At 44.6% G+C, this 24,777-nt stretch overlaps 1 protein-coding gene across 2 annotated transcripts in view; it reads left to right on the top strand.

The window, feature by feature from the left end:
- UVRAG (UV radiation resistance associated) overlaps window positions 1–24,777 on the top strand; it is an 84,368-nt gene that overhangs the window by 17,699 nt on the left and 41,892 nt on the right. For both annotated transcript variants that reach the window (XM_087720985.1, XM_087720984.1), the window contains exons 5-8: window positions 232–306; window positions 1,093–1,172; window positions 14,520–14,625; window positions 21,932–22,058. In XM_087720985.1, coding sequence (XP_087577111.1) covers window positions 232–306; window positions 1,093–1,172; window positions 14,520–14,625; window positions 21,932–22,058 — 388 coding nt within the window. The remainder of the gene's footprint in view (window positions 1–231; window positions 307–1,092; window positions 1,173–14,519; window positions 14,626–21,931; window positions 22,059–24,777) is intronic.

Genomic DNA, 24,777 nt, shown 5'->3' with positions numbered 1-24,777 from the left:
TTTTAAGCTCTCTGATGATGTTCGTTGTGGCCCAGAAAATGAATCCACTCAAGGGATCAAGTTTCAGCTTCTTCCTTTCCCCTCTATAGGGTCAGTGGTGAACCTGAATAACAGAAGGATGCCACAAAACAAATGATCCCTACAAAGAATGCCACTCTGGGTGCTAAAAGAACTAAAACAATGGCTTTAAAGTAAGCTGACTGAATCTGTGACACTGGTTTTACTTAACAGATACATGCTCGTAGCCCGAATGAAATCATTTTTGGGCTGAATGATGGCTATTATGGAGCCTTGTACGAGCGAAAGGTAAGCTTACGCCCGCTGCGTCCGTAACTTCTTAAAATCGTCGCCCCGCGTAGCGCATTAGCTTTCCGGAATATTTTTTTCCCCATTTCATTAAAAATCGAATTAACTGTCCGGTGAAACATAAGGGGGCAAGTTTGGCCTAGTGGTTAAAGGTCTTGGCTTAGAGACCAGGAGACCGTGAGTTCTAGTCGCACTTCAGGCAGGAGGGACATTTAGGTCAGTCACACTCTCTCAGCCTAACCCACCACACAGGGTTGTCGTAAGAGAAGAAGGAGTCTTCGGTATGTGTGGTGTGTTCATTGCCTTGAGGTATTGATAAGAAATAAGTTGGGTCAAAAATCTAATTAATAAATAAATAAGAATGAATAGCTTGGGGAGTGGTGCGGTGGCCTAGAGGTGGCGCTCTTGCCTCACAATCAGGAGGCTGTGAGTTCGATCCTAGGTAGAGGCAGATATTTCTCTCTCTCTATGGGCACAATGAGAATATTATCTGCTGAATAAAACTCCGCACTGGCGACAGGACGAGCATCCGGCCAGTAAACACTCAGCTCCATTCAGTTGCCTAGACTCCACCCCACAAGGGATTACGGGATCATTAAAAGACAATGATGAAGAGTAGCTTGGGGATAAAGATTTTTAAACACGCATATCCCGTATAAAAGGTAGGCTGTAAACGCCATGTGCGAACAAAACGTGCGAGTAGAGTTTTTAAATTAGGAAGATAGACTTTAATTCGAGTGTTACCAAAACAAAAAATGTTAATGCACGGTCTTGTTTGTCTTTAAGGGTGTCCCAGAAATCCAAAAGAATCTGCAAGTGGATCCAAATTGTGTGCGTAACTCATATGATGTCTTCTCTTTGCTAAGGTAATTCCTGGCTTCCGGTTAAGAAGCAGCTGAACTGAAAAATAACATAATTTCCAAGGATGTTTTTCCAAGTCATGCATTTAGTGATAGTCCTAAGGTCCTTGCATAATGAGTATGTTTAACCTCAAGGTCACCTTGATGTCGACTTGCTGAAAGTTTGTTTCTTTTACCCTCAGTGGAAGGAGTCGAAATGTCATTCTTCGTGAGAGGAGTGTTCTTGTGAGCGGTTCCTCTTTTATAATATTTTTATTATGCGCTGGCTGATAACCCATTGCCCGGGTATTTATTTATCCTAATCCATACATTTGTCCTCAAAAATAATCCTGGACCAAACATAATTTCTAATGTTGGATTTTCCCCCTTAACCAGAGGAGAGCCCCCTTGTGGAGTACTGTGAAGCCGTTACCATGGCAACTCCACTGTGCTGCACAGTAGAAGTCATTTTACGGCAATACGGTAGAAGCCATTCTAAGGCACAACAGGCTGTATCTTAACAAAAAAAACCTCCCAAGAGGTTTTAGATGTGTCTTACCCACACAGTATTTGTTTTCAGAGAGTAAGTCTCCTGTGTACCAGATTTGGTTGAAAATGCTCAAGGCGTTCCAGAGTTATGCTGGAACACACACACACACACACACACACCACACCACACACCACACACACATTTTTATATAGATACTGGGTGCATCTTACACACTGAATACAGCATTTTTTGCCTCCTGAAAGCCCTGCTCCTTTGCAAAAATGGCCGTGCATAGCTTGTAAGAGGCTTTCAGAGAGCTCCTGGGGGCTGGGGAGGGCCAAAATGAGCAAAAAACAGGCCGTTTTTTGCTCAATTTTGCCGCACCCAGCCCCCAGGAGCACTCTATAAGCTTCCTAATGCCCCTTTTTTTGACGTAAAACGGACCCGTTTTTGCTCAGTTCCCCCCCCCCCCAGGAACACTGTACAAGCCTCCTAAGGGCTATCCATCCCCTTTCTTTTGAAAAAAAAAGGGCCAGTTTTTGTGAAAAATTGGCCTTTTTTAGCAGGTTTGCAGAGTGCAAAAGCATTTTTTTAAAGGTTTTTTTTAAAGAGGTTTTGCCTCTTCAAAACCTTGGTGCGTCTTATACTCCGAAAAATACGGTAGATTACATTAAAAAAGATAAAAGATTAATGCAAAGGTGGAAAACGAAAATAAATGGTTCTAAACTCTGCTCCTGGGTATGTGCAGAAGCAGTTTCTGATCGTTGTGTAAGCATGACAGCAAAGCATTGTTGTTGTATCTTTTCACGATGAGAAGCCAGCATAGTGGCAATAGTGTCATGTTGCCTTTCCAAGCAGCTTCCCTCTGACCAGCAATTAATTAGCCCAGACAACCACCCTCATTAAACTAGTTGCATCATGTAGTCCTTGATTTACAACCGTTTGTTTAACAACCGTTGAATGTTAACGACGTTGAAAAAAGTGACTTACGACTGCTTTTCGCACTTAACGATTGTTGCTGCAACTCCGTAGTCATGTAATCAAAATTCAGATGCTTGACATAAACAGTTCATGTTTATGACGGTTGCAGGGCCCCAGGGGGTCGGGTGATTTCCTTTTACGACCTGAGAAAGTCAGTGGGGAAGCCAGCTTCACTTAACAACCGTGTGACTGACGTAACAACTGCGCTGCTTCACTGAATCGCTGTGGCCAGAAAGGTCGTAAAATGGGGCAAAACTCACTTAGCAAAACTCCCTAAACTACCTTGTTTAGCAACCTAAAATTTGGGCTCAGTCGTGGTCGTAACTTAAGGACTGCATTTCCTGTACGTGGGAGTGCCCTTAATGAACTACTGTAAAGAGTTTCTGCTGGGTCTCCAGCTGAGCTGTTGAAAATGCTTAAGAGTTTCAAAGTTTGTGCAGATCTGCTTCCCAACCTCGCAAATATCCTTAAAATAATAATTTGAATGTTGTGTACCTTTGTTTTTATGTTGTTCGTAACCCAGAGTTGCTCGACAAGTAAGATAGGCGGCCACATATGTTTCACAAATAAAGGATAGTAATAAAACTTTCCAAAACTTCAGTTGAGTTTGCTTGGCATTTGGTAAATCAAATTCCTTTGTGGGAGACAAACCAGCAGATGTCACTATTGCCTTGCAAGAAGTTAGGATAGAATCCTCTACTTCAGACATCTGAATCCCAAACTTCTTAAAAATACCCGTTGGAAGCGAAATTCTTAAATTCTCAAAATACCCGAGGTTCTGTCGTCGTAATCAAAAGCAGGTAGAACATTTTGCATGTAAATTGGGCTTTCTAGAAGGCTGCAGGATTCAATCTGCGTTAACTGGGCCGACCCAGTTTGGATCCTGCAACATTGTCCCGAGACAGGTATGTTCGCCTTCATTTGTCTTAAAAGGTTGCTTATTTGTTAATAAAGCTAATCAATCAAAAATATAACAACCACCAAAGCAATAGATGTGTTTGATCCAGTGCAAAGTTTTACTTAATGTGGCTTGTGAGGGAAGTCACCCCCTCCTAGAAGAATGAAATATTTTGAGAACTATTTAAAAAAGGGAAAAATTATATTTCCCTAAAGGAGAAAAAAAGTTTTTAAAGACAGAAACCAGCTCCCTGGCCCCAGCCCATTTGGTGCCCATTGAGAAGGACTGGGCCAGCCTACCTACCAGACAAAAGACCTCCAGCTCCAGGGTGATGGGATTAAAACATGACCCTCTGGGACATAATAGGATTATCTAACAGCAGAGTTCACTGCATTGCAAAATCTCCTAAGGACAATGCATCATCCGGCAAACTTCAACCAAACTTATCTCAGACAAACATGACCTCTACATGGCCCCATGGGAGTCTGACCACAGCCACTAGAATGCAGGCTATTGCACAGGAACAGGAAGCTCAAGGGCCAAGGGAGGGTATAAATACCCTTCTTTCTCCACCATGTGGTCAGCCGCCCGGAACGACCCATGTGCTTCTGCTTCACCATTAAACCCTCTTTTCTATCAGCCTCCATGTTTCCAGTGGATCTGAACCGAATGGAGATTCCTTCCAACAATGGCCTGTTAGATTCCTCCAGAAAGACTGAAGGTGATGATTTCCTATCCAAGGAGATTTTTCCTAATCGGGGAATATGGAAGTTCTATTTTCCTGCCTGACAGCCATCAATCAATGCTTGTTCCCCAAATCCCTTTAATGTCTTATTAAAACGTGGCCCCGTGTTAACCATAGCTTTGGGGACACCAGCACGAAGCTTCATTCTCTCCCAGTAAGATACCAGAATGAAGCTACATGATGGTTTAGACTAGCGTTTCTCAACCTTGGCAACTTGAAGATGTCTGGACTTCAACTCCCAGAATTCCCCAGCCAGCGAATGCTGGCTGGGGAATTCTGGGAGTTGAAGTCCGGACATCTTCAAGTTGCCAAGGTTGAGAAACACTGGTTTAGACCAGTGTATGAACCTAGGTAGCTATAGTTCATTCAATACTTATAGTTAAACAAACCACGGTTTGATGGGGATGGGCAAACCCAGTCTGTGGTATTTTGCGTTTTATAATAAAACTGGAAGAAAAACACAATACCGGCTTCTTACGGAGGAAAAATTAATAGGTGAAATCATTTGTATTCTAGTAATCAGAGCAGACCGTGACTGTAGTGGTGGGAATTTTTATTTGGCCAGGCTGGACTTAAGTGAGAATTAAGGCTTTAGTAATATTTGAAAATAGGCCTATCTTTTCCCAAGGATGACTTTCTCTCTCTCCTCCACCGTTTTATTCTTAGCCAACTTGCAACCCAGTCTCCAAAGAAAATACATGCCAGCGTTTCTCAAAATCCGCGCTAATCATGACAGATGGGTGGGTTAGGAATCCTAAATTCTTCCAAGAACCTCAAGGATAAGGAGCAGCCCCGCCTGAATTCAGCAACCCTGAGTTTAGCAACTCGCTTTGTATTTTACTCACGGGGAGAGAGGAGAGGAGAGCAAAACACCCAAGCCCTTTCCTTCCTTTTCTCCTTAATAAGTCCTGACAGTGCAATTTTCTATTAGGTTGCGGGGAAGGGCGGCCATCACCTCTGGACATCTTGCAAAAAAGGATTAGATGAGGAATGTTAACAGCTGGCAATTGGGTGCAGAGTATTCGCCTGGAGATAGAGATCTTGGTGAACTGTAGGTTGATCTGGGGAGAGAATGTGCATGAAAAAAAGAAAAAAAGAGGAAAGATGAGCTGATTCTCTACTGGGTCTTAATAAGAATATTTTCAGGTGATGCCTGAAATCCTGAACTCTGGCTTTTAAAGCTTGAAGCAATTTGCATCTCTTCGATTTCTGAACCTGCCTTTTTCTGAACCCCAAATTTGGGGGGCAAGAGGCTGACCCTGTAAACCGCCTAGAGAGGGCTGTAAAAGCACTATGATATGATGATATGGAGAGTTAGGTAAAGGTTAGTTGATGAAGGTTGGATGAAATTATTTATTTATTTATCAGATTTAGGTACTGCCCATTTTCAGAGATGGTGGCTGGACAGAAAGAAGTTAGGTGAAAAAGAGAGAGAGAGAGAGAGGTTAGGTGGATAAAGGTGAATGGATGGATGGATGGATGGATGAAATTGGGTGGGTGGATGGATGGTTAGATAAAGACGTATAAGTAATAGAAAGGTAACTAAATAGAGAGAGAGAGAGAAAGAGAAACAGAAGAAGAGAGAATAGCAATAGGAGTTAGCAATAGCAGTTAGACTTATATACCGCTTCATAGGGCTTTCAGCCCTCTCTAAGCAGTTTACAGAGTCGGCATATTGCTCCCAATAATCCGGGTCCTCATTTTACCCACCTCGGAAGGATGGAAGGCTGAGTCAACCCTGAGCCGGTGAGATTTGAACCGCCGAACTGCAGAACTAGCAGTCAGCTGAAGTGGCTGCAGTACTGCACCCTAACCACTGCGCCACCTCGGCTCTATATTAAGTCTACGTGCTATTGCTATGGAGATTCTCCATCATCCAGGTCATGGTTGTCCCAGAGGCGTTTTTTTGTCAAGAGGCAACTGGACTTTCTGGTTTTATTCTTCGCAGTCCTCCTCCTCTCCCTCTTCCTCCTCCTCTCCATAAACCCCACTCCCTTCTAGCACTGATGTTGTTCCCTAGTTCGACAATGAAACGCCTGCAATAGAACAGCAAGCACAGAGAGCACCAAGGACCCCATGGTCCTAGTCCTTGTCCTCCTCCTCTTCTTCCTGCAAGCCCCCCTCCCTCCTTCCAGCACTGATGATGTCCCCTAGTTGGGTAATGCAGTGTTTTTCAACCTTGGCAACTTGAAGATGTCCGGACTTCAACTCCCAGAATTCCCCAGCCAGCGAATGCTGGCTGGGGAATTCTGGGAGTTGAAGTCCGGACATCTTCAAGTTGCCAAGGTTGAAAAACACTGGGGTAATGAAACAACTGCAAGGAAACAACTAAGCTCAGAGAGAATCAAGGACCCCACAGTCCTCCTCCTCCTCCTCCTCCTCCTTTATGACAGTTACCATGTGTCCCTGGGGATCATGTGGATCCCATTTTGCGACCTTCTGACAGGCAAAGTCAATGGGGAAGCCGGATCTACTTTACCACCGAGTTACTAATTTAATAGCTGCAGTGGTTCACTTGACAACTGTGGCAGAAAGGTCGTAAAATGGGGCAAACTCACTCAACTCACTTAGCAACCTACATTTTGGGCTCCATTGTGGTGATACGTTGAGGACAACCTATAATAAATGGTTAAGGCATTTTTCTTTTTTTTCTTTCTTCCATTGTCTTTTTTTCTTTCTTCCTCCTTCCCTCCCTCCCTTTCTTTTTCTCTTTCTCTTTCTTTCCTTGTATCTTCCTCCTTTCTCTCCCTTCCCTCTCTCTCCCTTTCTCCTCTTTCCTTCCTTCCTTCTTTCTTCCTCCCTCCATCCTTCTTTCTTTCTTTCCTTCTTTCCTTCCTTCTTTCCTTCTTTCCTTCCTTCCTTCCTTCCTTCCTTCTTTCTTTCCTTCTTTCCTTCTTTCTTTCCTTTCCTTCCTTCCTTCTTTCCTTCCTTCTTTCTTCCTCCCTCCATCCTTCTCTCTTTCTTTCTTTCTTCCTTCTTTCCTTCTTTCTTTCCTTCTTTCTTTCCTTCTTTCCTTCCTTCCTTCCTTCCTTCTTTCCTTCTTTCCTTCCTTCTTTCCTTCTTTCTTTCCTTTCCTTCTTTCCTTTCCTTCCTTCCTTCCTTCCTTCCTTCCTTCCTTTTCCTTCCTTCCTTCCTTCCTTCCTTCCTTCCTTCCTTCCTTCCTTCCTTCCTTCCTTCCTTCCTTTTTCTTCCTTCCTTCCTTCCTTCCTTCCTTCCTCTTTCTTTCTTTCTTTCTTTCTTTCTTTCTTTCTTTCTTTCTTTCTTTCTTTCTTTCTTTCTTTCTTTCTTTCTTTCTTTCTTTCTTTCTTCCTTTCCCCAAAGCACATTCTTTCCTGGATAAATCTTGGCATTTAAATCCAAGAAATCGATCTTGAATTCGGTGGTAGTTACCACCGTAACTTAATAAGTTACACTTAATAAGTCAGTCCGTCGTAATTAATGTTTCTCTCATAGATGTATGTCTGGGGGCTATCTGATAATACATTCCAATTCTGAACGAAAATATTTACTTTCTGCAAGACTTGAATTGATGTGCCCGGCTTGTTCCCATGCCGTTCCTATCAACCTCTTTTAAGATTTTGAAAGCTTAATTTTTTGGAAATCTCTTGGCCCTTGGCCAATTTCTCTGAACTTCCTGGACCCCTTTGCGGGAAATTAAAGCACTTCGTGACAACCCATCATGCCCTAACCCATCATGCCCTAATCCACGCAATTAGTATTAAATCTTGCAACGATAGCTGTTCCTCAGTTTGAATTGGGTCACCGCCGGGCCCCGTTCCAAGGCATTATTGTTTATCAGGAGAATTATGTTGTGCCAGGAAATGGAAGAACCTGACGGTGATTTCTGGTGTATGGTTAATCGTAGAGCCCTTTCCGCCTAAGAGGAATTGATTGCGGAGCAAAATTGGGCGCAATTATTGCGTGCGGCGTATCTGGGAGAGTTTTGAAAGGTTGCTTATTTGGACTGCAATCATCTTTTGCGGAAGCCCCTTCTTGCAAAATGCGCGGCATCTATTATTCATCCGTCTATGGCTATTGTGTTATTTTTAAACTTGGGGTGCACGAAGTGTCTCTGGGCTCACATTTGAAGATGAGATAAGTAAAGCAAGGCCTCACTGGGATAGAATCAAGGTCAAATGAAGGGTTAATACCACTTTATAATAGCAGTAGACTTATATAGCAATAGCAGTAGACTTATGTACCGCTTCATAGGCCTTTCAGGCCTCTCTAAGCGGTTTACAGAGAGTCAGCATATTGCCCCCAACAATCTGGGCCCTCATTTTACCCACCTCGGAAGGATGGAAGGCTGAGTCAACCCTGAGCCGGTGAGATTTGAACCGCTGACCTGCTGATCTAAATGCAGCACTGCAGGCTACTTCAGCTGACTGCAGTTCGGCTGTTCAAATCTCACCGGCTCAAGGTTGACTCAGCCTTCCATCCTTCCGAGGTGGGTAAAATGAGGACCCGGATTGTTGGGGGACCAGTGGCTGACTCTGCAAACCACTTAGAGAGGGCTGGAAGCCCTATGAAGCGGTATATAAGTCTAACTGCTATTGCTATAGTCTCTTCCTAGCATGGCATCCTTTTTCCTCTACCTGCCCTAACTGAAAGCCCTATCAATTGTGGAGCCGACCGGAAGTCCAGTTCCCCCATCATAGAGTCTCCTCCTAGCATGGCATCCTTTTTCCTCTACCTGTCCAAACTGAAAGCCCTATCAATTGTGGAGCCGACCGGAAGTCCAGTTCCCCCATCATAGAGTCTCCTCCTAGCACGGTGTCCTTTTTCCTCTGCTGACCAGAATTATGGTTCCCCCCATCATAGAGTCTCTTCCTAGCATGGCATCCTTTTTCCTCTACCTGCCCTAACTGAAAGCCCTATCAATTGTGGAGCCGACCGGAAGTCCAGTTCCCCCATCATAGAGTCTCCTCCTAGCATGGCATCCTTTTTCCTCTACCTGTCCAAACTGAAAGCCCTATCAATTGTGGAGCCGACCGGAAGTCCAGTTCCCCCATCATAGAGTCTCCTCCTAGCACGGTGTCCTTTTTCCTCTGCTGACCAGAATTATGGTTCCCCCCATCATAGAGTCTCCTCCTAGCATGGCATCCTTTTTCCTCTACCTGCCCTAACTGAAAGCCCTATCAATTGTGGAGCCGACCGGAAGTCCAGTTCCCCCATCATAGAGTCTCCTCCTAGCACGGTGTCCTTTTTCCTCTGCTGACCAGAATTATGGTTCCCCCCATCATAGAGTCTCCTCCTAGCATGGCATCCTTTTTCCTCTACCTGCCCTAACTGAAAGCCCTATCAATTGTGGAGCCGACCGGAAGTCCAGTTCCCCCATCATAGAGTCTCCTCCTAGCACGGAGTCCTTTTTCCTCTACCTGTCCAAACTGAAAGCCCTATCAATTGTGGAGCCGCCCAGCGACAGGCAGCCGCAGCAGAGGGATGAAAGAGCCACATGCGGCCCCAGAGCCGCAGGTTGCCAACCCCTGGCCTAGGAGGCTACGACTTGATTGCATTTTCTAAAATCATTTTCCTGAAGTATTTGAAATCAGCCTGAGGGAAACTAAAGTTCTGATATATATTGCTTTTTTGGGTGGAGTGGTGCGTTGGCCTAGAGGTGGAGCTCTCACCTCACAATCAGGAGGCTGTGAGTTCAATCCTAGGTAGAGGCAGATATTTCTCTCTCTGAGCATGATGAGAATACATCTGCTGAATCTCTGCATCAACGACAGGAAGGGCATCCGGCCAGTAAACACTCTGCTAGCTCCATTCAGTTGGCCAGACTCCACCCTGCAGGGGATTATGGGGTCATTAAAAGGAGATGATGATGATTGCTTTTCCCTTGAATTAAAGCCCTTAGAATTGGCAGGTTCCAGATGTCCCGGCCCTTGAAAATTAAGGGTGTTAAGTGTTTAATTATGGCCACAAAACGTTTTGTATATTGGAGCTTTTTTTTCGTGGCTGGATTGCTTACACATCAGCATCCAGGGATGGAGAAACCTGGCCTACAGATCTCATCCAGAAGCCAACATTTGTAAGCCCTGGTTGAATGTGTTCAGGGGTTCTCCTATGTACGGCAGTTTTATTAGGTCATTGGCCTAGAAAGCACATTTTTCATCTCTCCATCCTTGTTCCTTCATATGGTCCAGGGACCTCAGGGACCACTAAATTCATAATTTTAAATCCCGCCAACCACTAATATGATCTGCCTAATGACCGGCTGGGTGGGCGTGGCTGGGTGGTCATGTGACTGGGTGGGCGTGGCCAACTCAATGTCACTCATGTCAAGGGGCGCCGCACCGGCCTCTACTCGCCCCTCCCCTCCCAGCCCCTCCTTGCCTGCCTGCCCGGGCTCCTTAGGGCCCCAACAGGGAGCAGTTGCTGGAGCTAAGCAGCCCCTATGAGAAAGAGTTGGCAAAACAGCTCAGTTCAAATTGGATTTGACCGAGAAGGAGGCTCAGCAGAAGCACCTCACTGAGGACTAGGAGCATAGGCTTTCCAAACGGAAGAAAGACCTGGGGGAGTGCAAGGCCAGGTGCCAGCGCCTGGAGGCTCAACGGGCTGAGATGGTCAGCCAGTTCCAGGCCATGATGCAGTCCCACTGGAACAAGGCCCTCCGGCTCTTCGTCACCAGCGGCTCTTCCCTCCAGCCTTCGCCCAAAGCCCCCCACCAGGAGGCTGAAGCAGACCCCAAGTTGGAATTTTTGCCCCCCTCCGACTCCCACAAAAAGACCCCGAAGGGGGGGACTCTCTGCAGCAAAACACGCGTTCATTGCACGTATCCATCCCAGGGGGCGTAGTTTGAGGACCCCTGATTTAGTGCAATATAAAACATGCAAATTATTTTTACGCGGACCACCAAATTTTTCTCACGGACCACCCGTTGGTGATCACTGGTCCAGAACACATGTCTCTAAGTTCACCGTCCACGATGTAGTATGGTTAGATCTTTTTCTATATGAGAGAAAAAAATGGTTTTTTTAAAAAAAAATATGGAGATCCATCTTACAACATAATTGAATCAGAGTAACAGCGTTGGAAGGGACCTTGGAGGTCCTCCAGTCCAACCCCCTCTTCTCAAGCATGAAGCCCCATACCGCCTCATACAATCATCATCGAAGGATAATTTCCTTTTTCTATTTTAAGTGTTCCACCTATTTCTTTATTTTTTAATTTACATGAAACGAATACCCAGGCTCTCCCCACTGAGAATGGCTTTGCATCTCAAAACTGACTATAGGGAAGAATTTCCTCTGGTTTTGTTTCATGAGGAAATTTAGAAATAGCAAGCTTTTTTGTTTGTTTGTTTGTGCGCAGAATAAATGTGGAGGTAAACAAGATTGCAGATGGATTTGGAGCAAACGAGAGGAACCGTCAAGCCTGCCTAGAACAGACCTGCCTGAAACAATATATTTCACTTATTTAGATTTCATTGCTTGCAGATGCTCACCCTTTAACCTGGCATTCATCGGAATTGCCTCAGCAACAAACAAGGTGCAAGGTTCAAGGTTCATTTTATTTATATGCCGCCCTATTCCCGGCGGGACGCACAAACCCAAGGAGGGGAAGGGAAACACAAGAACTACAACAAAAAATACAGGGCATTTAAAACAACCAACAGCCACACGATTCGAGAGGGGAAGGGAACTCATCAACCCCAGGCCTGCCGACACAGCCAGGTTTTAACGGCTTTCCGGAAGGCCTGGAGAGAGGTGAGGGTCCGGATCTCTGCGGGGAGCTCGTTCCAAAGGGCCGGAGCCGCCACAGAGAAGGCCCTCCCACGGGTAGTGGCCAGATGGCATTGGCTGGTAGACGGAACCCGGAGGAAGCCTAATCTGTGTGATCTAATGGGTCTTTGGGAGGTAATTGGCAGCAAGTACCCAGGTCCAATACCATGAAGGGCTTTATAAGTGAATGATTTATGATCAATCAGACCAAGTAGTTTATGTGTCTGAGATATTTGGGTTTTTTTTTTTTCAATAAAGCACACTCTCTTTACGTTAGACCTGCATTTTTACAATTCGGTACATTTAAAATTTGTGACAAACCAAACGTTTGTTTTGGTTTCTTGAGTCATGCCATCCGCCATATAACATGCTAGAGAAGATGCCTATACAGTAGTAGATAATAATACCTTGTTGTCCTGAAAATAAGACCTCCCCGGATAATAAGCCCAATCGGGGCTTTTGAGCGCATGCCCTAATACAGTGTTTCTCAACCTTGGCGACTTTAAGTCCTATGGACTTCAATTCCCAGAATTCCCCAGCCAGCTATGCTGGCTGGGGAATTCTGGGAGTTGAAGTCCATAGGACTTAAAGTCGCCAAGGTTGAGAAACACTGCCCTAATATAAGCCCTCCCTGAAAATACTGCAACACAGCAGCAGCCATGCGGTGACCACGTTCGTCACCTCCTGCACCTCAAAAATAATAAGACCTCCCCGAAAATAAGGCCATTTTGGGGGTCAAAAAGAAATAAGACCTTATTTCTTATTTTCGGGAAAACATGGTATGATCTGGTTTTAATCCTGATGCTTGAACATGCAGGATTAATGCAATAGGCAGGGAAAATTGCCGCGGAGACATGCTTAATCCTGTAACATTTGAATCCCTTGGTTCTGTGACACAACAGCACAGGTAGTCCTCGACTTACAACAGTTCATTTAGCGACCGTTCAAACTTAGGACAACACTGAAATAAGGGACTTGATCATTTTCCTCATTTAGGACGTTGCATCCCCATGGCCACGGGATTTACATTCAGATACTTGACAACTAACTCACCTTTATGACGGTTGCAGTGTCCCGGAAGTCACTTGGTCCCCTCTTGCGATCTTCTGACAAGCAAAGTCAGTGGGGAGGAAAATCAGATTCACTTAACAACCGTGCTACTAATTTAAGAACTGGTTTGATTCGCTTAGCAAACGTGGTGAGAAAAGTAGTAAAATGGGGCAAAAGTCACTTAACAAATTTTTCATGTAGCAATATACATTTTGGGCTCAGTTGTGGCCGTAACTTGAGGACTACCTGTAGTAGTAAGGTGTTTTTTTTAAAAAAAAAAATCTCAAACAGGAGGACTTGATTCAGGTAATTTATATTATTGGCAGGAGGCTGCAGGTGAACCAAAGGAAAATTTAAAAACAATAATTTATACTATGGAATGATTTGCTGATAGATGAATGGATAGAGAGAGAGTGGAGGATAGGGATGGAGAGATGGAGAGATAGATAGATTTGCTGGTAGGTAGGTAGGTAGGTAGGTACGGTAGGTAGGTAGGTTAGGTAGGTAGGTAGGTAGGTAGGTAGGTAGGTAGGTAGGTAGGTAGGTAGATAGATAGATACATACATAGATAGATACATAGATAGATACATAGATAGATACATAGATAGATTTGCTGATAGAAAAAATAGATTGATAGATGGATGGATAGATATGCTGATAGACTTGCAGATAGATGGATGGAGAGAGAGAGAGAGAGAGAGATAATATGTGTACATAGACAGATTCATAGATGATTTGCTGATAGATTGATAGATGATAGATAGATAGATGATAGATAGATAGATAGATAGATAGATAGATAGATAGATAGATAGATAGATAGATTTGCTGATAGATGGATAGACAGACAGACAGACATTGATTTATATCTTGCTTTTATTATTTTAATTTAAAAAACCTGGCTATTGTTTTAATTTAAAAAAAACAGCCACAGGACTCCTATTTTCCCCATAACAGCAACCTTGTAAGGTGGGCTGGGTTGAGAGAGAGAGAGAGAGAGTCACTGGCTCCCGGTCACCCAGCATTTTTTCTGCCTAAGGCAGGCCTAGAACTCACCAGTCTCCTGGCTTCTCCCCCCTGGTGCCTTACTAGACCAGACTCTTAATAATAATCAGTATGCATCTTCAAACAAACAAGGAGATCTCCTCTTCACTGGGATAGTGTCTATCTGGCTGGATAGTCTCAATCTCTTCTTTCCCCCTCCTTGATGGGAAGGCCTGGCTGTTTGTGAGCTGCCCTGAGTCCCTCAGGGAATAGGGCGGCATATAAATAAAATAAACCTTCAACCTTCAAGGCCAATAGCACTGATTGACACCTTTGAGGTTTCACAGCACTCTTAAAGTAGTCGGGTAGACAATTTATGACTCGTAGCTCAGTGCTTCAGCTGCCCAGCTTCAGCAATCCTCAAGAGACTGGCTTCGAATCACGCTTCACCCTGCTGCTTGAGTAACGTTGAATTGTACCTGTGTGTGTTTTTCCGCAGGCTCCACCGGGCCCAGTGCGCCATTAAGCAGACTCAGGTAACCGTTCAGAAAATAGGAAGGGAGATTGAAGAGAAACTGAGGCTTACGTCTACAAGCAACGAACTGGTATGCTTTTTTTTTTTTTTCTTAAACTGGGTCTGTGTGTGTCTGTCTCAGACAGGTGTTGTCAAATTCCCAGCAAAACAGAAATTATAGTCTTCACTTAAGAACTACCTGTAAGAGGTAATTTAAGTTTCCCGATTTGAACGTGACCCGTCAAAACCGCGGAGGACAAAATCGCGCTCGACGAAAGCGCGCATTTGACGTCATCACAGCGCAACGAAAAAAATTAAAAATTGAAATAAAATTAAAATTGAAGCAAGCCGATTCACATAAAGGTAAGGGTTAGGTTAAGGGTTAGGGTTAGGTTTAGAGCGTTAGGGTTACGTTTAGCGTTAGGTTAAGGGTTAGCGTTAGGTTAAGCGTTAGGTTAAGGGTTACGTTTAGGGTTAGGTTAAGGGTTAGGTTTAGGGTTAGGTTTGGGGGGGTTAGGGTAAGGTTTTCGCTTTATTTTTACATTTTTCGATCACAGCGCGATGTTTTCGTCGCGCTGTGATGACGTCAAATGCGCGCTTTCGTCGAGCGCGATTTTGTCCTCCGCGGTTTTGTGGTGGAACCGATTTGAACACTGCAAATATCAAAACTTATAGACAAACTCTCCCAAAGAGCCAAGGTGGCGCAGTGGTTAAATGCAGCACTGCAGGCTACTGCTAGATCAGCAGGTCAGCGGTTCAAATCTCACCGGCTCAGGGTTGACTCAGCCTTCCATCCTTCCGAGGTGGGTAAAATGAGGACCCAGATTGTTGGGGGCAATATGCTGACTCTCTGTAAACCGCTTAGAGAGGCCTGAAAGGCCTATGAAGCGGTATATAAGTCTACTGCTATTGCTATTGCTATTGCTTTTTCAAGAGGCCACTGGACTTCCTTTCTTTTTCCTTGAAGATCTTTCACTCCTCATCCAAGAAGCTTCTCCAGTTCTGGCTGAATGTTGGAGAATGGAAGGATTTATCTTCCTTGCAGTCATCTTCTCTGAGAGTCCACGTTGAGTCCGCGACTCTGAGAGGAAGGGCTAAGGACCACATGACTGCAAGGAATATAAATGCGTCCATTCTCCACCATTCCGCCAGAACTGGAGAAGCTTCTTGGATGAGGAGAGAAACCTCTTCAAGGAAAAACTAAGTAAGTCCGGTTCCACCACAAAACCGCGGTTGACTAAAGCGCGCTCGACGAAACCGCGTACCTGACGTCATCACAGCGCGACGAAAAAAGCACGCTGTGAGCGGTAAAGCTAAAATTAATCCGTAAACCTAAACCTAACCCTTAACCTAAACCTAACCCTAAACCTAACCCTTAACCTAACGCTAAACCTAACGCTAACCCTTAACCTAACCCTAAACCTAACCCTAACGCTTAACCTAACCCTAAACCTAACCCTAACCCTAAACCTAACCCTTACCTTAACGTGAATCGGCTTGCTTTAAAAGCGCTTTTTAAAGCGCCCTTTTTTCTCCGTGGTCGTTGTTGTCGCGCTGCTGATGACGTCAGCGACGCGCTTTAATCGGGCGCGCTTTAGTGGACTGTGGTTTTGTCGTGCCACGAGTAAGTCCAGTTGCCTCTTGAAAAAGCACCTTTGGGACAACCATGACCTGGATGATGGAGAACGTTGAAGCATCTGATGTAAGAATAGAATAGAGTAGAGTAGAACAGAACAGAATAGAACGGAACAGAACAATAGAATGGCATCTACAGTAGAATAGAATAATAGAATATAGAAGAGAAGAATAGAATTGAAAGAGACCTTGGAGGTCTTCTAGTCCAACCCCCTTCTTAGGCAGGAAATCCAATACCGTTTCAGACCTTTCCCCCCCCCCTTTTTTTTAAACTGACGGGAGACAATTTTTTGAAAGAATGAAATGCAATTATAGAATTTATTCCCTTTTTTTCTCAACTTCCGTAATGACCCACTTTGCATGTCAAGAGGACTCTTTTGGTATTAATCGAAATTACAAGCATTTTCTCAAGCGCTCTCCCCCGTGCGCGTAACAAAACCTCTCTTTTTTTTATTACCATTAAATGAAAATATTTATCTGGAAAGTCCAACAGCTTAATATGCTGGATTAAACCTAGCGGGGGGGGGGGAAATGAATTAATAGGTCTCCTAATGCTCTCCGGTTACAAAGTGGACTCGGCGGTGAGCGAGAGGGTTGCCAGGGAACGCAACCTCTCGCAAATCCATCAATTGCCAGCTGGAAAGAGTGGTGAATCTCGTAACCACGTCAGCTGGGTGATGCTCTAAGGTTTCGAGGACGAGTAACAGGAGGAACGGATGACATTTTGGGTGCTGGGACGTGCATTTTGCTGGCCAGCTTAGGACTGACGCATTATGGCTTTGGAAGAAGGCCTTCCGTGAGACCAGCTGTTGAAATAGGAACCATTCTAACAGAATAACAAAGTTGGAAGTGATCTTGGAGGTCCCCTTAGTCCTGCTCAGGTAGGAAAACCCTATACCATTTCAGACAAATGGTTGTCCAGTCCTCTTCTTGAAAGCCTCCAGTGATGAAGCTCCCACAACCTCTGAAGGCAACTTCTGGTTGATCGTTTCTCCCTGTCGGAAAACTCCTCCTTATTTCCAGGTTGAATCTCTCCTTGGTCAGTTTCCACCCATTGTTCCTTGTCTGGCCTTCAGGGGCTTTAGAAAATAGCTTGACCCCCTCCTCTCTGTGGCAGCCCCTCAGATATTGGAACAGTGAACATCATGTCTCCCCTGGTCCTTCTCTTCACTGGAGTAGCCGTGCCCAGTTCCTGAAACCGTTCCTCATATGTTAAGCACATCAATGTCGATTTGTTATATAAAATAAAATATTCACAAAAACTAATCAAGGAGAGAACCAACCTAGAACTTGTTCTCACTGTCAGAAAATTCCTCCTTATTTCCGGGTTGAATCTCTCCTTGATTAGTTTCCATTCATTATTCCCTGTCTGGCCTTCAGGTGCTTTGGAAAAGAGCTGGACTCCCCCTTCCTCTCTGTGGTAGCCTCTCAAATATTGGAAGACTGCTATCCTGTCTCCCCTGGTCCTTCTCTTCCCTAGACTAACTGGGACCAGTTCCTGCAACCGTTCATCATATGTTTTAGCCTCCAGTCCCCTCATCATCCTGGTTGCTCTTCTCTGCCCTCTTTCTAGAGTCTCCACATCTTTTTTATAGTTCCATTCTAGCCTTTTCCAGTTCCATTCTAGCTAATGATTGAATTTAAAAATTTGGATAGCTAAAGCCCAGCTTGCAACTAGTTAACTGTACAGGTAGTCCTCAACTTAACGACCACAGTTGAATCCATCTTTTCAGTTGTTAAGCAAGGCCGCGAAGGGAGTTGTGCCCTGTTTCGCAACCTTTTTTTTTCAACCACAGCTATTAAAGCGAATCACTGCCAATTGTTAAGTGAATCGTGCCTTTGTTAAAGGAATCTGGCTTCCCCCACCAATTTTGCTGGTCGTAAGCCAGCTGGGAAGGTTGCAAATGGCAATTAAATTGACCTTGGGACAGAACACCCAAGGTCATAGACACATACTCATTTATTAGTTTAGCCAAGTCTCCAAATTTTGATCCCATGTCCACGGGGATGCCGCAACGGTCATAAGTGTGAAAAATTACCCGTAAGTCACATTCTCGGCGCTGTTACAACTTTGATTCGGTCACTAAACAAAGAGTTGTAAGTCGAGGACTACGTGTATGAATGGGACGTGGTGGCTCAATGGCCAAGACGCTGAGCTTGGGGATCAGAAAGGTCGACAGTTCGAATCCCTAGCGTCACATATCAGAGTGAGCTCCCGTTAACTTATCCCAGCTTCTGCCAACCCAGCAGTTCGAAAGCACGTAAAAAATGCAAGTAGAAAAACAGGAACCACCTTTGGTGGGAAGGGAACAGCGTTCCGTGCGCCTTCGGCGTTGAGTCATGCCGGCCACATGACCACGGAGACGTCTTCGGACAGCGCTGGCTCTTCGGCTTTGAAACAGAGATGAGAACCGCCCCCTAGAGTCGGGAACAACCAGCACAGATGTGCAAGGGAAACCTTTACCTGTATGAATTTTATAAAGCCGTAGTTCTTTATAAAGATAGGAGGACGGCGAGATAGGAGGACAGCGGGATAGGAGGACGGTGGCTCTATGCTGGGCCCTTGACCCAAGGAGTCAAGATTTGAATTGGATTTTCTGCAGCTTTTGTCAATTCTGAGAAGCAAGGGAAAAGTCGGACTCCTCCACGACGCAGGTTGACAATGATGAAGAGTTTTGGCATTGCTCCGCGCTCTCCCTCAGCCAGAGAGGATTACACCATTATTTGCAAGCCTTTCCCAGCGTTCGCTATAATCTTTCTAGGACATCATCATCAGCGTCTCGTTCAAGAGACAGCATCTAAACTTTGTTGTTGGGTTGGCTGTCGTCCTGGAAACGGAACGCGGCTGCTATTCTTTCCACGAAAGACCACAATTAAACAAACACGCAAACACAACCCAACCGAAAACTGTGTTTAGTTACCGCTTTTCAGGAAGACTTCGTAACGTAGAGAGCCGTTGCATCTTCGCCTAAATTGGATCCGCATGGCTCCCACCCTGATGAAGTTCTGGAAGCTGTTAAAAAGGGCTGGCTATTCTCCCAGGCTTTGGGGCAAGGGTGATGGTTGAACACACACACACAAACACACAAACACACACACACCCGCTGGATGGAGGGTTTTTTTTGGGGGGGGGGGAAGGGGTTTTTCTGTGTTTGCTTTCAAGCCACTTACAATTTCTTTTTCGGTTTTCTTGTTTTGATTTCTTCCACCGTTGCAAGCCACCCAGAGTCACCGGAAGTCAGGAGAGCTATAAATTCAACAAATAAGTCAAAAAAAATAAAATGTGAGAGCTGCATGGAATGGAAATGCGCCCGGCATTTGTCTTTCTGTGAAGTGATTAAAAAGACAGAACGGTAGTTTATTTGGGGGTAGGGGGGAAAACGTGCTTTGCACGTTTGTTTTCCCCCCCCCTTCTAAAATGAAAACAGTAGCATCGGTGTGATCGTGGGTGATTTTGCATTAAAGGTTGCCGGTGTGATGCTGTGAGTTTCCAGGCTGCAAATGTATATAACACAATAACTCGAGTTTTAGATGTCTGGGGTTGTGTGTCAGAAGGAGATTTCTGCCAGTCGTCTTCAGTTATGTTGTTGCAGACATTTAGTTACCCATCCAGGTGACGACATCAGTGCTAGAAGGCAGTGGGGTTTGCTCTCTGTTTACCTATAAATATTTATATACAGGGCGGGGCATAACCTTTTCCTAGGGAGTCACAGCAAGATCGACAGCAGTTTACAACTTCCGCGACACCTCATTTTAAAGCCCATAAAAAACTGAATTGAATGAGCTATTAAATCGTGTCAATAAACTCAGTTTTTGATGGGCTTTCGAATGGTGTATGAATTATTTGTGTTGTTATTAGAAGAGCCAAGGTGGCGCAGTGGTTAAATGTAGCACTGCAGGCTACTGCTAGATCAGCAGTTCAGCGGTTCAAATCTCACCGGCTCAGGGTTGACTCAGCCTTCCATCCTTCCGAGGTGGGTAAAATGAGGACCCAGATTGTTGGGGGCAATATGCTGACTCTCTGTAAACCGCTTAGAGAGGCCTGAAAGGCCTATGAAGCGGTATATAAGTCTACTGCTATTATTACAAGTGTTGCTGTGACCCCCTAGGAAAAGGTTATGCCCCGCCCTGTACTTTGAACGGTTGGCAGGTCTTTGGCAAGCTAAGCATGATTTTCAAGCACAACCTTCTCCCCTAGGCCTGAAGAGAAAAGTTTTCGATTGGTGTGTGTTGCCTGCTTTAACATACGCAGCGAAAACACGGACAGGCACCTCACAATCGGTACGAAAGCTGTGAATGGCGCAAAGAGCCACGGAAAAGAGACACGCTCGGCATCACGAGACAAGATAGAAAGCCCTGCGCGTGGATTAGAGACCACAGAAAAAATATACAGTGTCCATCAAAAGAGTAAAAAAAAAAAATGGAAACGGGCTCGCCAGATCCAAGAAGAACTGAGGGTAGGTGGACCAAGACAGTCGTAGAATGGATCCCACTTGATCAAAAGCATCCATGAAGGAGACCTAAAAGAGGATGGAGTGACGACATCAGCAAGTATGGTGGCCCTCATTGGCCAAAGAAAGCACAGGGCAGTATTGGTTGGGAACAAGGAGAAGTGGCCTTCATCCAAGTAGATAGACAATGGCTAGAATCATGGTATTTTGAATATAAGCATTGAGCCAACCATACTCCAGCGCTTAAAATGTTGCCTAGGCCGGTAATGAAATGCCTGCAAGAAAGCACAGAGAGCACCGAGCACCCCATGGTCTTCTTCTTCTTCCTCCCCATCCTCACCAAGAGGAGAGGGACAACCTATATTCCAAAGCCCCCGAAGGTCAGACAAGGAACAATGGATGGAAGCTGATGAAGGAGCGATTCAGCTTGGAAATAAGGAGGAATTTCCTGACGGTGAGAACCATCAACCCATGGAACAGAAGTTGCCTTTGGAAGTTGTGGGAGCATCATCCCCTGGAGGCTTTTAAGAAGAGACTGGACAGCCCCTTGTTGGAAATAGGATAGGGTCTCCTGCTTGAGCAGGGGGTTGGACTAGATGACCTGCAAGGTCCCTTCCAATTCTGTTATTCTGTAACATCTAGCACTGATGATGTTCCCTAGTTGGGTAATGAAATGTCTGCAAGAAACCAACCAAGCTCAGAGAGCTCCAAGGACTCCACAGTTCAGCTCCGAGCTACAAGTATTCTCTTGGTTGGTTCCACCACAAAACCGCGGTTGACTAAAGCGCGCTCGACGAAACCGCGTACCTGACGTCATTACAGCGCGACGAAAAAAGCACGCTGTGAGCGCTAAAGTTAAAATTAACCCCTAAACCTAACCCCCCGAAACCTAACCCTTAACCTAACCCTAAACCTAACCCTAAACCTAACCCTTAACCTAACGCTAAACCTAACGCTAACCCTTAACCTAACCCTAAACCTAACCCTAACGCTTAACCTAACCCTAAACCTAACCCTAACCCTAACCCTTACCTTAATGTGAATCGCCTTGCTTTCAAAGCGCTTTTTAAAGTGCCCTTTTTCTCCGCGGTCGCTGTTGTCGCGCTGCTGATGACGTCAGCGACGCGCTTTAATCGGGCGCGCTTTAGTGGACCGCGGTTTTGTCGTGCCACGTTTTTGGTTACCTCTTCTGAAACGCCCATAATCTTATTTTCCACGGAAATGTATAATATTCACCGGTAGCATTTCTCCCCGAAGTGTCTGCATATATTCTGAGCAATTCTTGTTCTTGTTTCGTTTTTGTTTTTATAGAAAAAAGAGAGTGAGTGTTTACAGTTGAAGATTCTGGTGCTTCAGAATGAGCTAGAGAGGCAGAAAAGAGCCCTGGGCCGGGAAGTAGCCTTACTGCATAAGGAGCAAAGGGCACTACTTGAAAGAGGTGAGTGCGAATGATACCAGTGTTCTTGTACCCGCCCCCCTGCAGTCTAACAACCAAGAATGAGGAGTTATTTGAGAGCAGGTTGCCCCTAAAAATATATATAATTTTGCAGGCTGTGGTTGCTTGTTACTGGCTTCTTTACATTCTCTGTGTGTGATATTTGTGCTGATAAATAAATAAAGGGAGACTAGTATAGATCTATTTCAAGCTATTTAGCTCTCATCAGCTAGCCATACCCTTACTGGGATTCAAACCTGTGCTGTATTGCATCTTAGGCAGACGTCTTAGCCATTAAGCCACAGAGTTCCTCTCCTTATCAGCTGAGCCAGGGAGAAAGGTATATATTTAAAGTCACAACCCCTGGTATGCCCAAATGTGGGAGGAAGTTCACTGCTTCCATTCTCTGTCCATCGGCTCGTCATAAGAGACCATCCAGACAGAAACCCAATATTTTTACTGTTGCCTTTGTTACATTTGTGTTGTATTTGTGCTGATAAATAAATAAAGGGAGACTAGTATAGATCTATTTCAAGCTATTTAGCTCTCATCAGCTAGCCATACCCTTACTGGGATTTGAACCTGTGCTGTATTACATCTTAGGCAGATGTCTTAACCATTAAGCCACAGGTCCTCCTCCTTATCAGCTGAAGCCAGGGAAGTAGGTATATATTTAGTGTCACAACCCCTGGTATGCCCCGATTATGGGAGGAAGCTAACTGAAAATATATATATATATTCAAAACAAACATACAAATCCTCCTCCTTTACATACGTGGTCACCTCATGGCTGCTGCTGTGTTGCAATATTTTTGGGGAGGGCTTATTTTCGGGGAGGGATTATTTCAGCGCATGCGCTCAAAAGCCCAATTGGGCATACTATCCGGGGAAGGATAATATGAGGTCTTATTTTCAGGGAACCAGGGTAGACCCTTCCTTAAAATTAACCCTAGTAATGACATGCTTGTTACTCAGTTTTAAGCAAAGCCGAGAACAGCATGGGACCAAATCTGGAAAAAGAAATGATATAAAAATAGCTCTTTAAAAACGTGAGCAAAAAATGCTTCAAAATCCATTCCTTTGCCAAACAAATCAGCCTCAGAGGTTGACAGATAACACAGCCATCAGTTGCTATGTTTCAAATGTAGAAGTTATTCTTCCAAGGCTCTCGGCCATCTCTTAACGTGTGAAAAGTTCACCGTTTTCGACGTTTTGAAATATTCCTAGTCCTGAGAATCAAGCCAAGAAGAACATGCACGCCCTTAATATGGGGACGATCCAGCCCCAAATCATGTTCACACTTTTTGAGATTTCACGCCAGAAGTGTGAGCAGGGAATCCCAGAGCACGTCAGTAAATAATACCTCTCCTTGAATGGTGTTTTCGAGAGCAGAACAACTGCTCTGGCTCTGAAATCCTTGTTCGAGAATTGTTAAAAATTCTGCAAAGTGTCCAATTTGTAATTTGCAAATTACATCAGGAACTTAGATCATGCCTTTGTTAGTCTTGTATAGAAGGGGAAAAAAATCCATTTCCCACTGACTGATGTAGATGAACATGTAATAAATAGCTGCAGGGAAGATATGAAAGCAGAAGTTGATAGATAGCGCTGTTAACATTAGAGGGAAGGAATCGAACTGAATAGATTGTTGTGATTTTATATGAATTTTGCTAAACCCTGTGATTGAAAAACAAGAAAAACCTCCCCATTTCTCACTAGAGACTAATTTAATATTCTTTAAATTAACTCTGCCCTGGCTTGCCGGAATAGGATATGAGCATCGTATTCCAAAGGTTAATCTATATCTATCTATATCTAAAAATGGCTGTCTGTGTCTGTGTTTTCCAGAATAACTCTGGAACGGCTTGACAAATTTCAACCAAACTTGGTACACAGACAGTTTACCCTCTGGAAAAAAAAATACTGTGGTGGTAAGACACCCCTAACACTCCTCGGGGTGTACGTGTGCGTTCTGTTAAGATACAGCCTGTTGTGCCGTAAAATGGCTTCTACTGTTGTGCCGTAAAATGGCTTCTACTGTACTGCCGTAAAATGGCTTCTACTGTACAGCGCAGTGGAGTTGCCATGGTAACGGCTTCACACTCCTCCACAAGGGGGCTCCCTCTGGTAAGGGAGAAAAATCCAACATTAGAAATTATGTTTGGTCCAGATGTTTTCCCCCTATAAATTAATACCAGCAGTAGAAATTGGACTGCGTAGTCCAAAGAACAAACGCTTAAATGGAATAAATTACCAAGGAACGTTTAGAATTTCGCTTCAGCTGAATTGATCCACGGTAATAATGTTAAGAGAGGCTAGTAAAACCCAAATCCAGGTCGTCCCTGACTTACAACAGTTTATTTAGTGACCGTTCAAAGTTAAAATGCACTGAAAAATGTGACTTAGGACCGTTTTTCACACTTGTGGCCGTTGCAACATCCCCATGGTCACATGATCACAATTCAGACGCTTGGCAATGGGTTCATATTTATGACGGTTGCAGGGTCCCAGGGTCATGTGACCTTTTGCGACATTCTGAGGAGCGAAATCAACGGGAAATTTCAAATTCACTTAAACAGCCGTGTTTCTAAAACTCAACAAATGCAATGATTCATTTAACAACTGTGGCAAGAAAAGCCCTGCAAAACTCACTCGACAAATGTTTCACTTAGCAACATAAATTTTGGGCTCAGTTGTGGTCGTAACTCGAGGACTGCCTGTA

This window comes from Thamnophis sirtalis, unplaced genomic scaffold, assembly GCF_051295495.1.
Source record: "Thamnophis sirtalis isolate CommonGarterSnake01/CBP01778 unplaced genomic scaffold, rThaSir2_p1.2 scaffold_8, whole genome shotgun sequence".
NCBI classification, from domain to species: Eukaryota; Metazoa; Chordata; class Lepidosauria; order Squamata; family Natricidae; genus Thamnophis; species Thamnophis sirtalis.
Note: the sequence above shows the minus strand (reverse complement) of the source record. Positions and strands in the feature narration are given on the sequence as shown.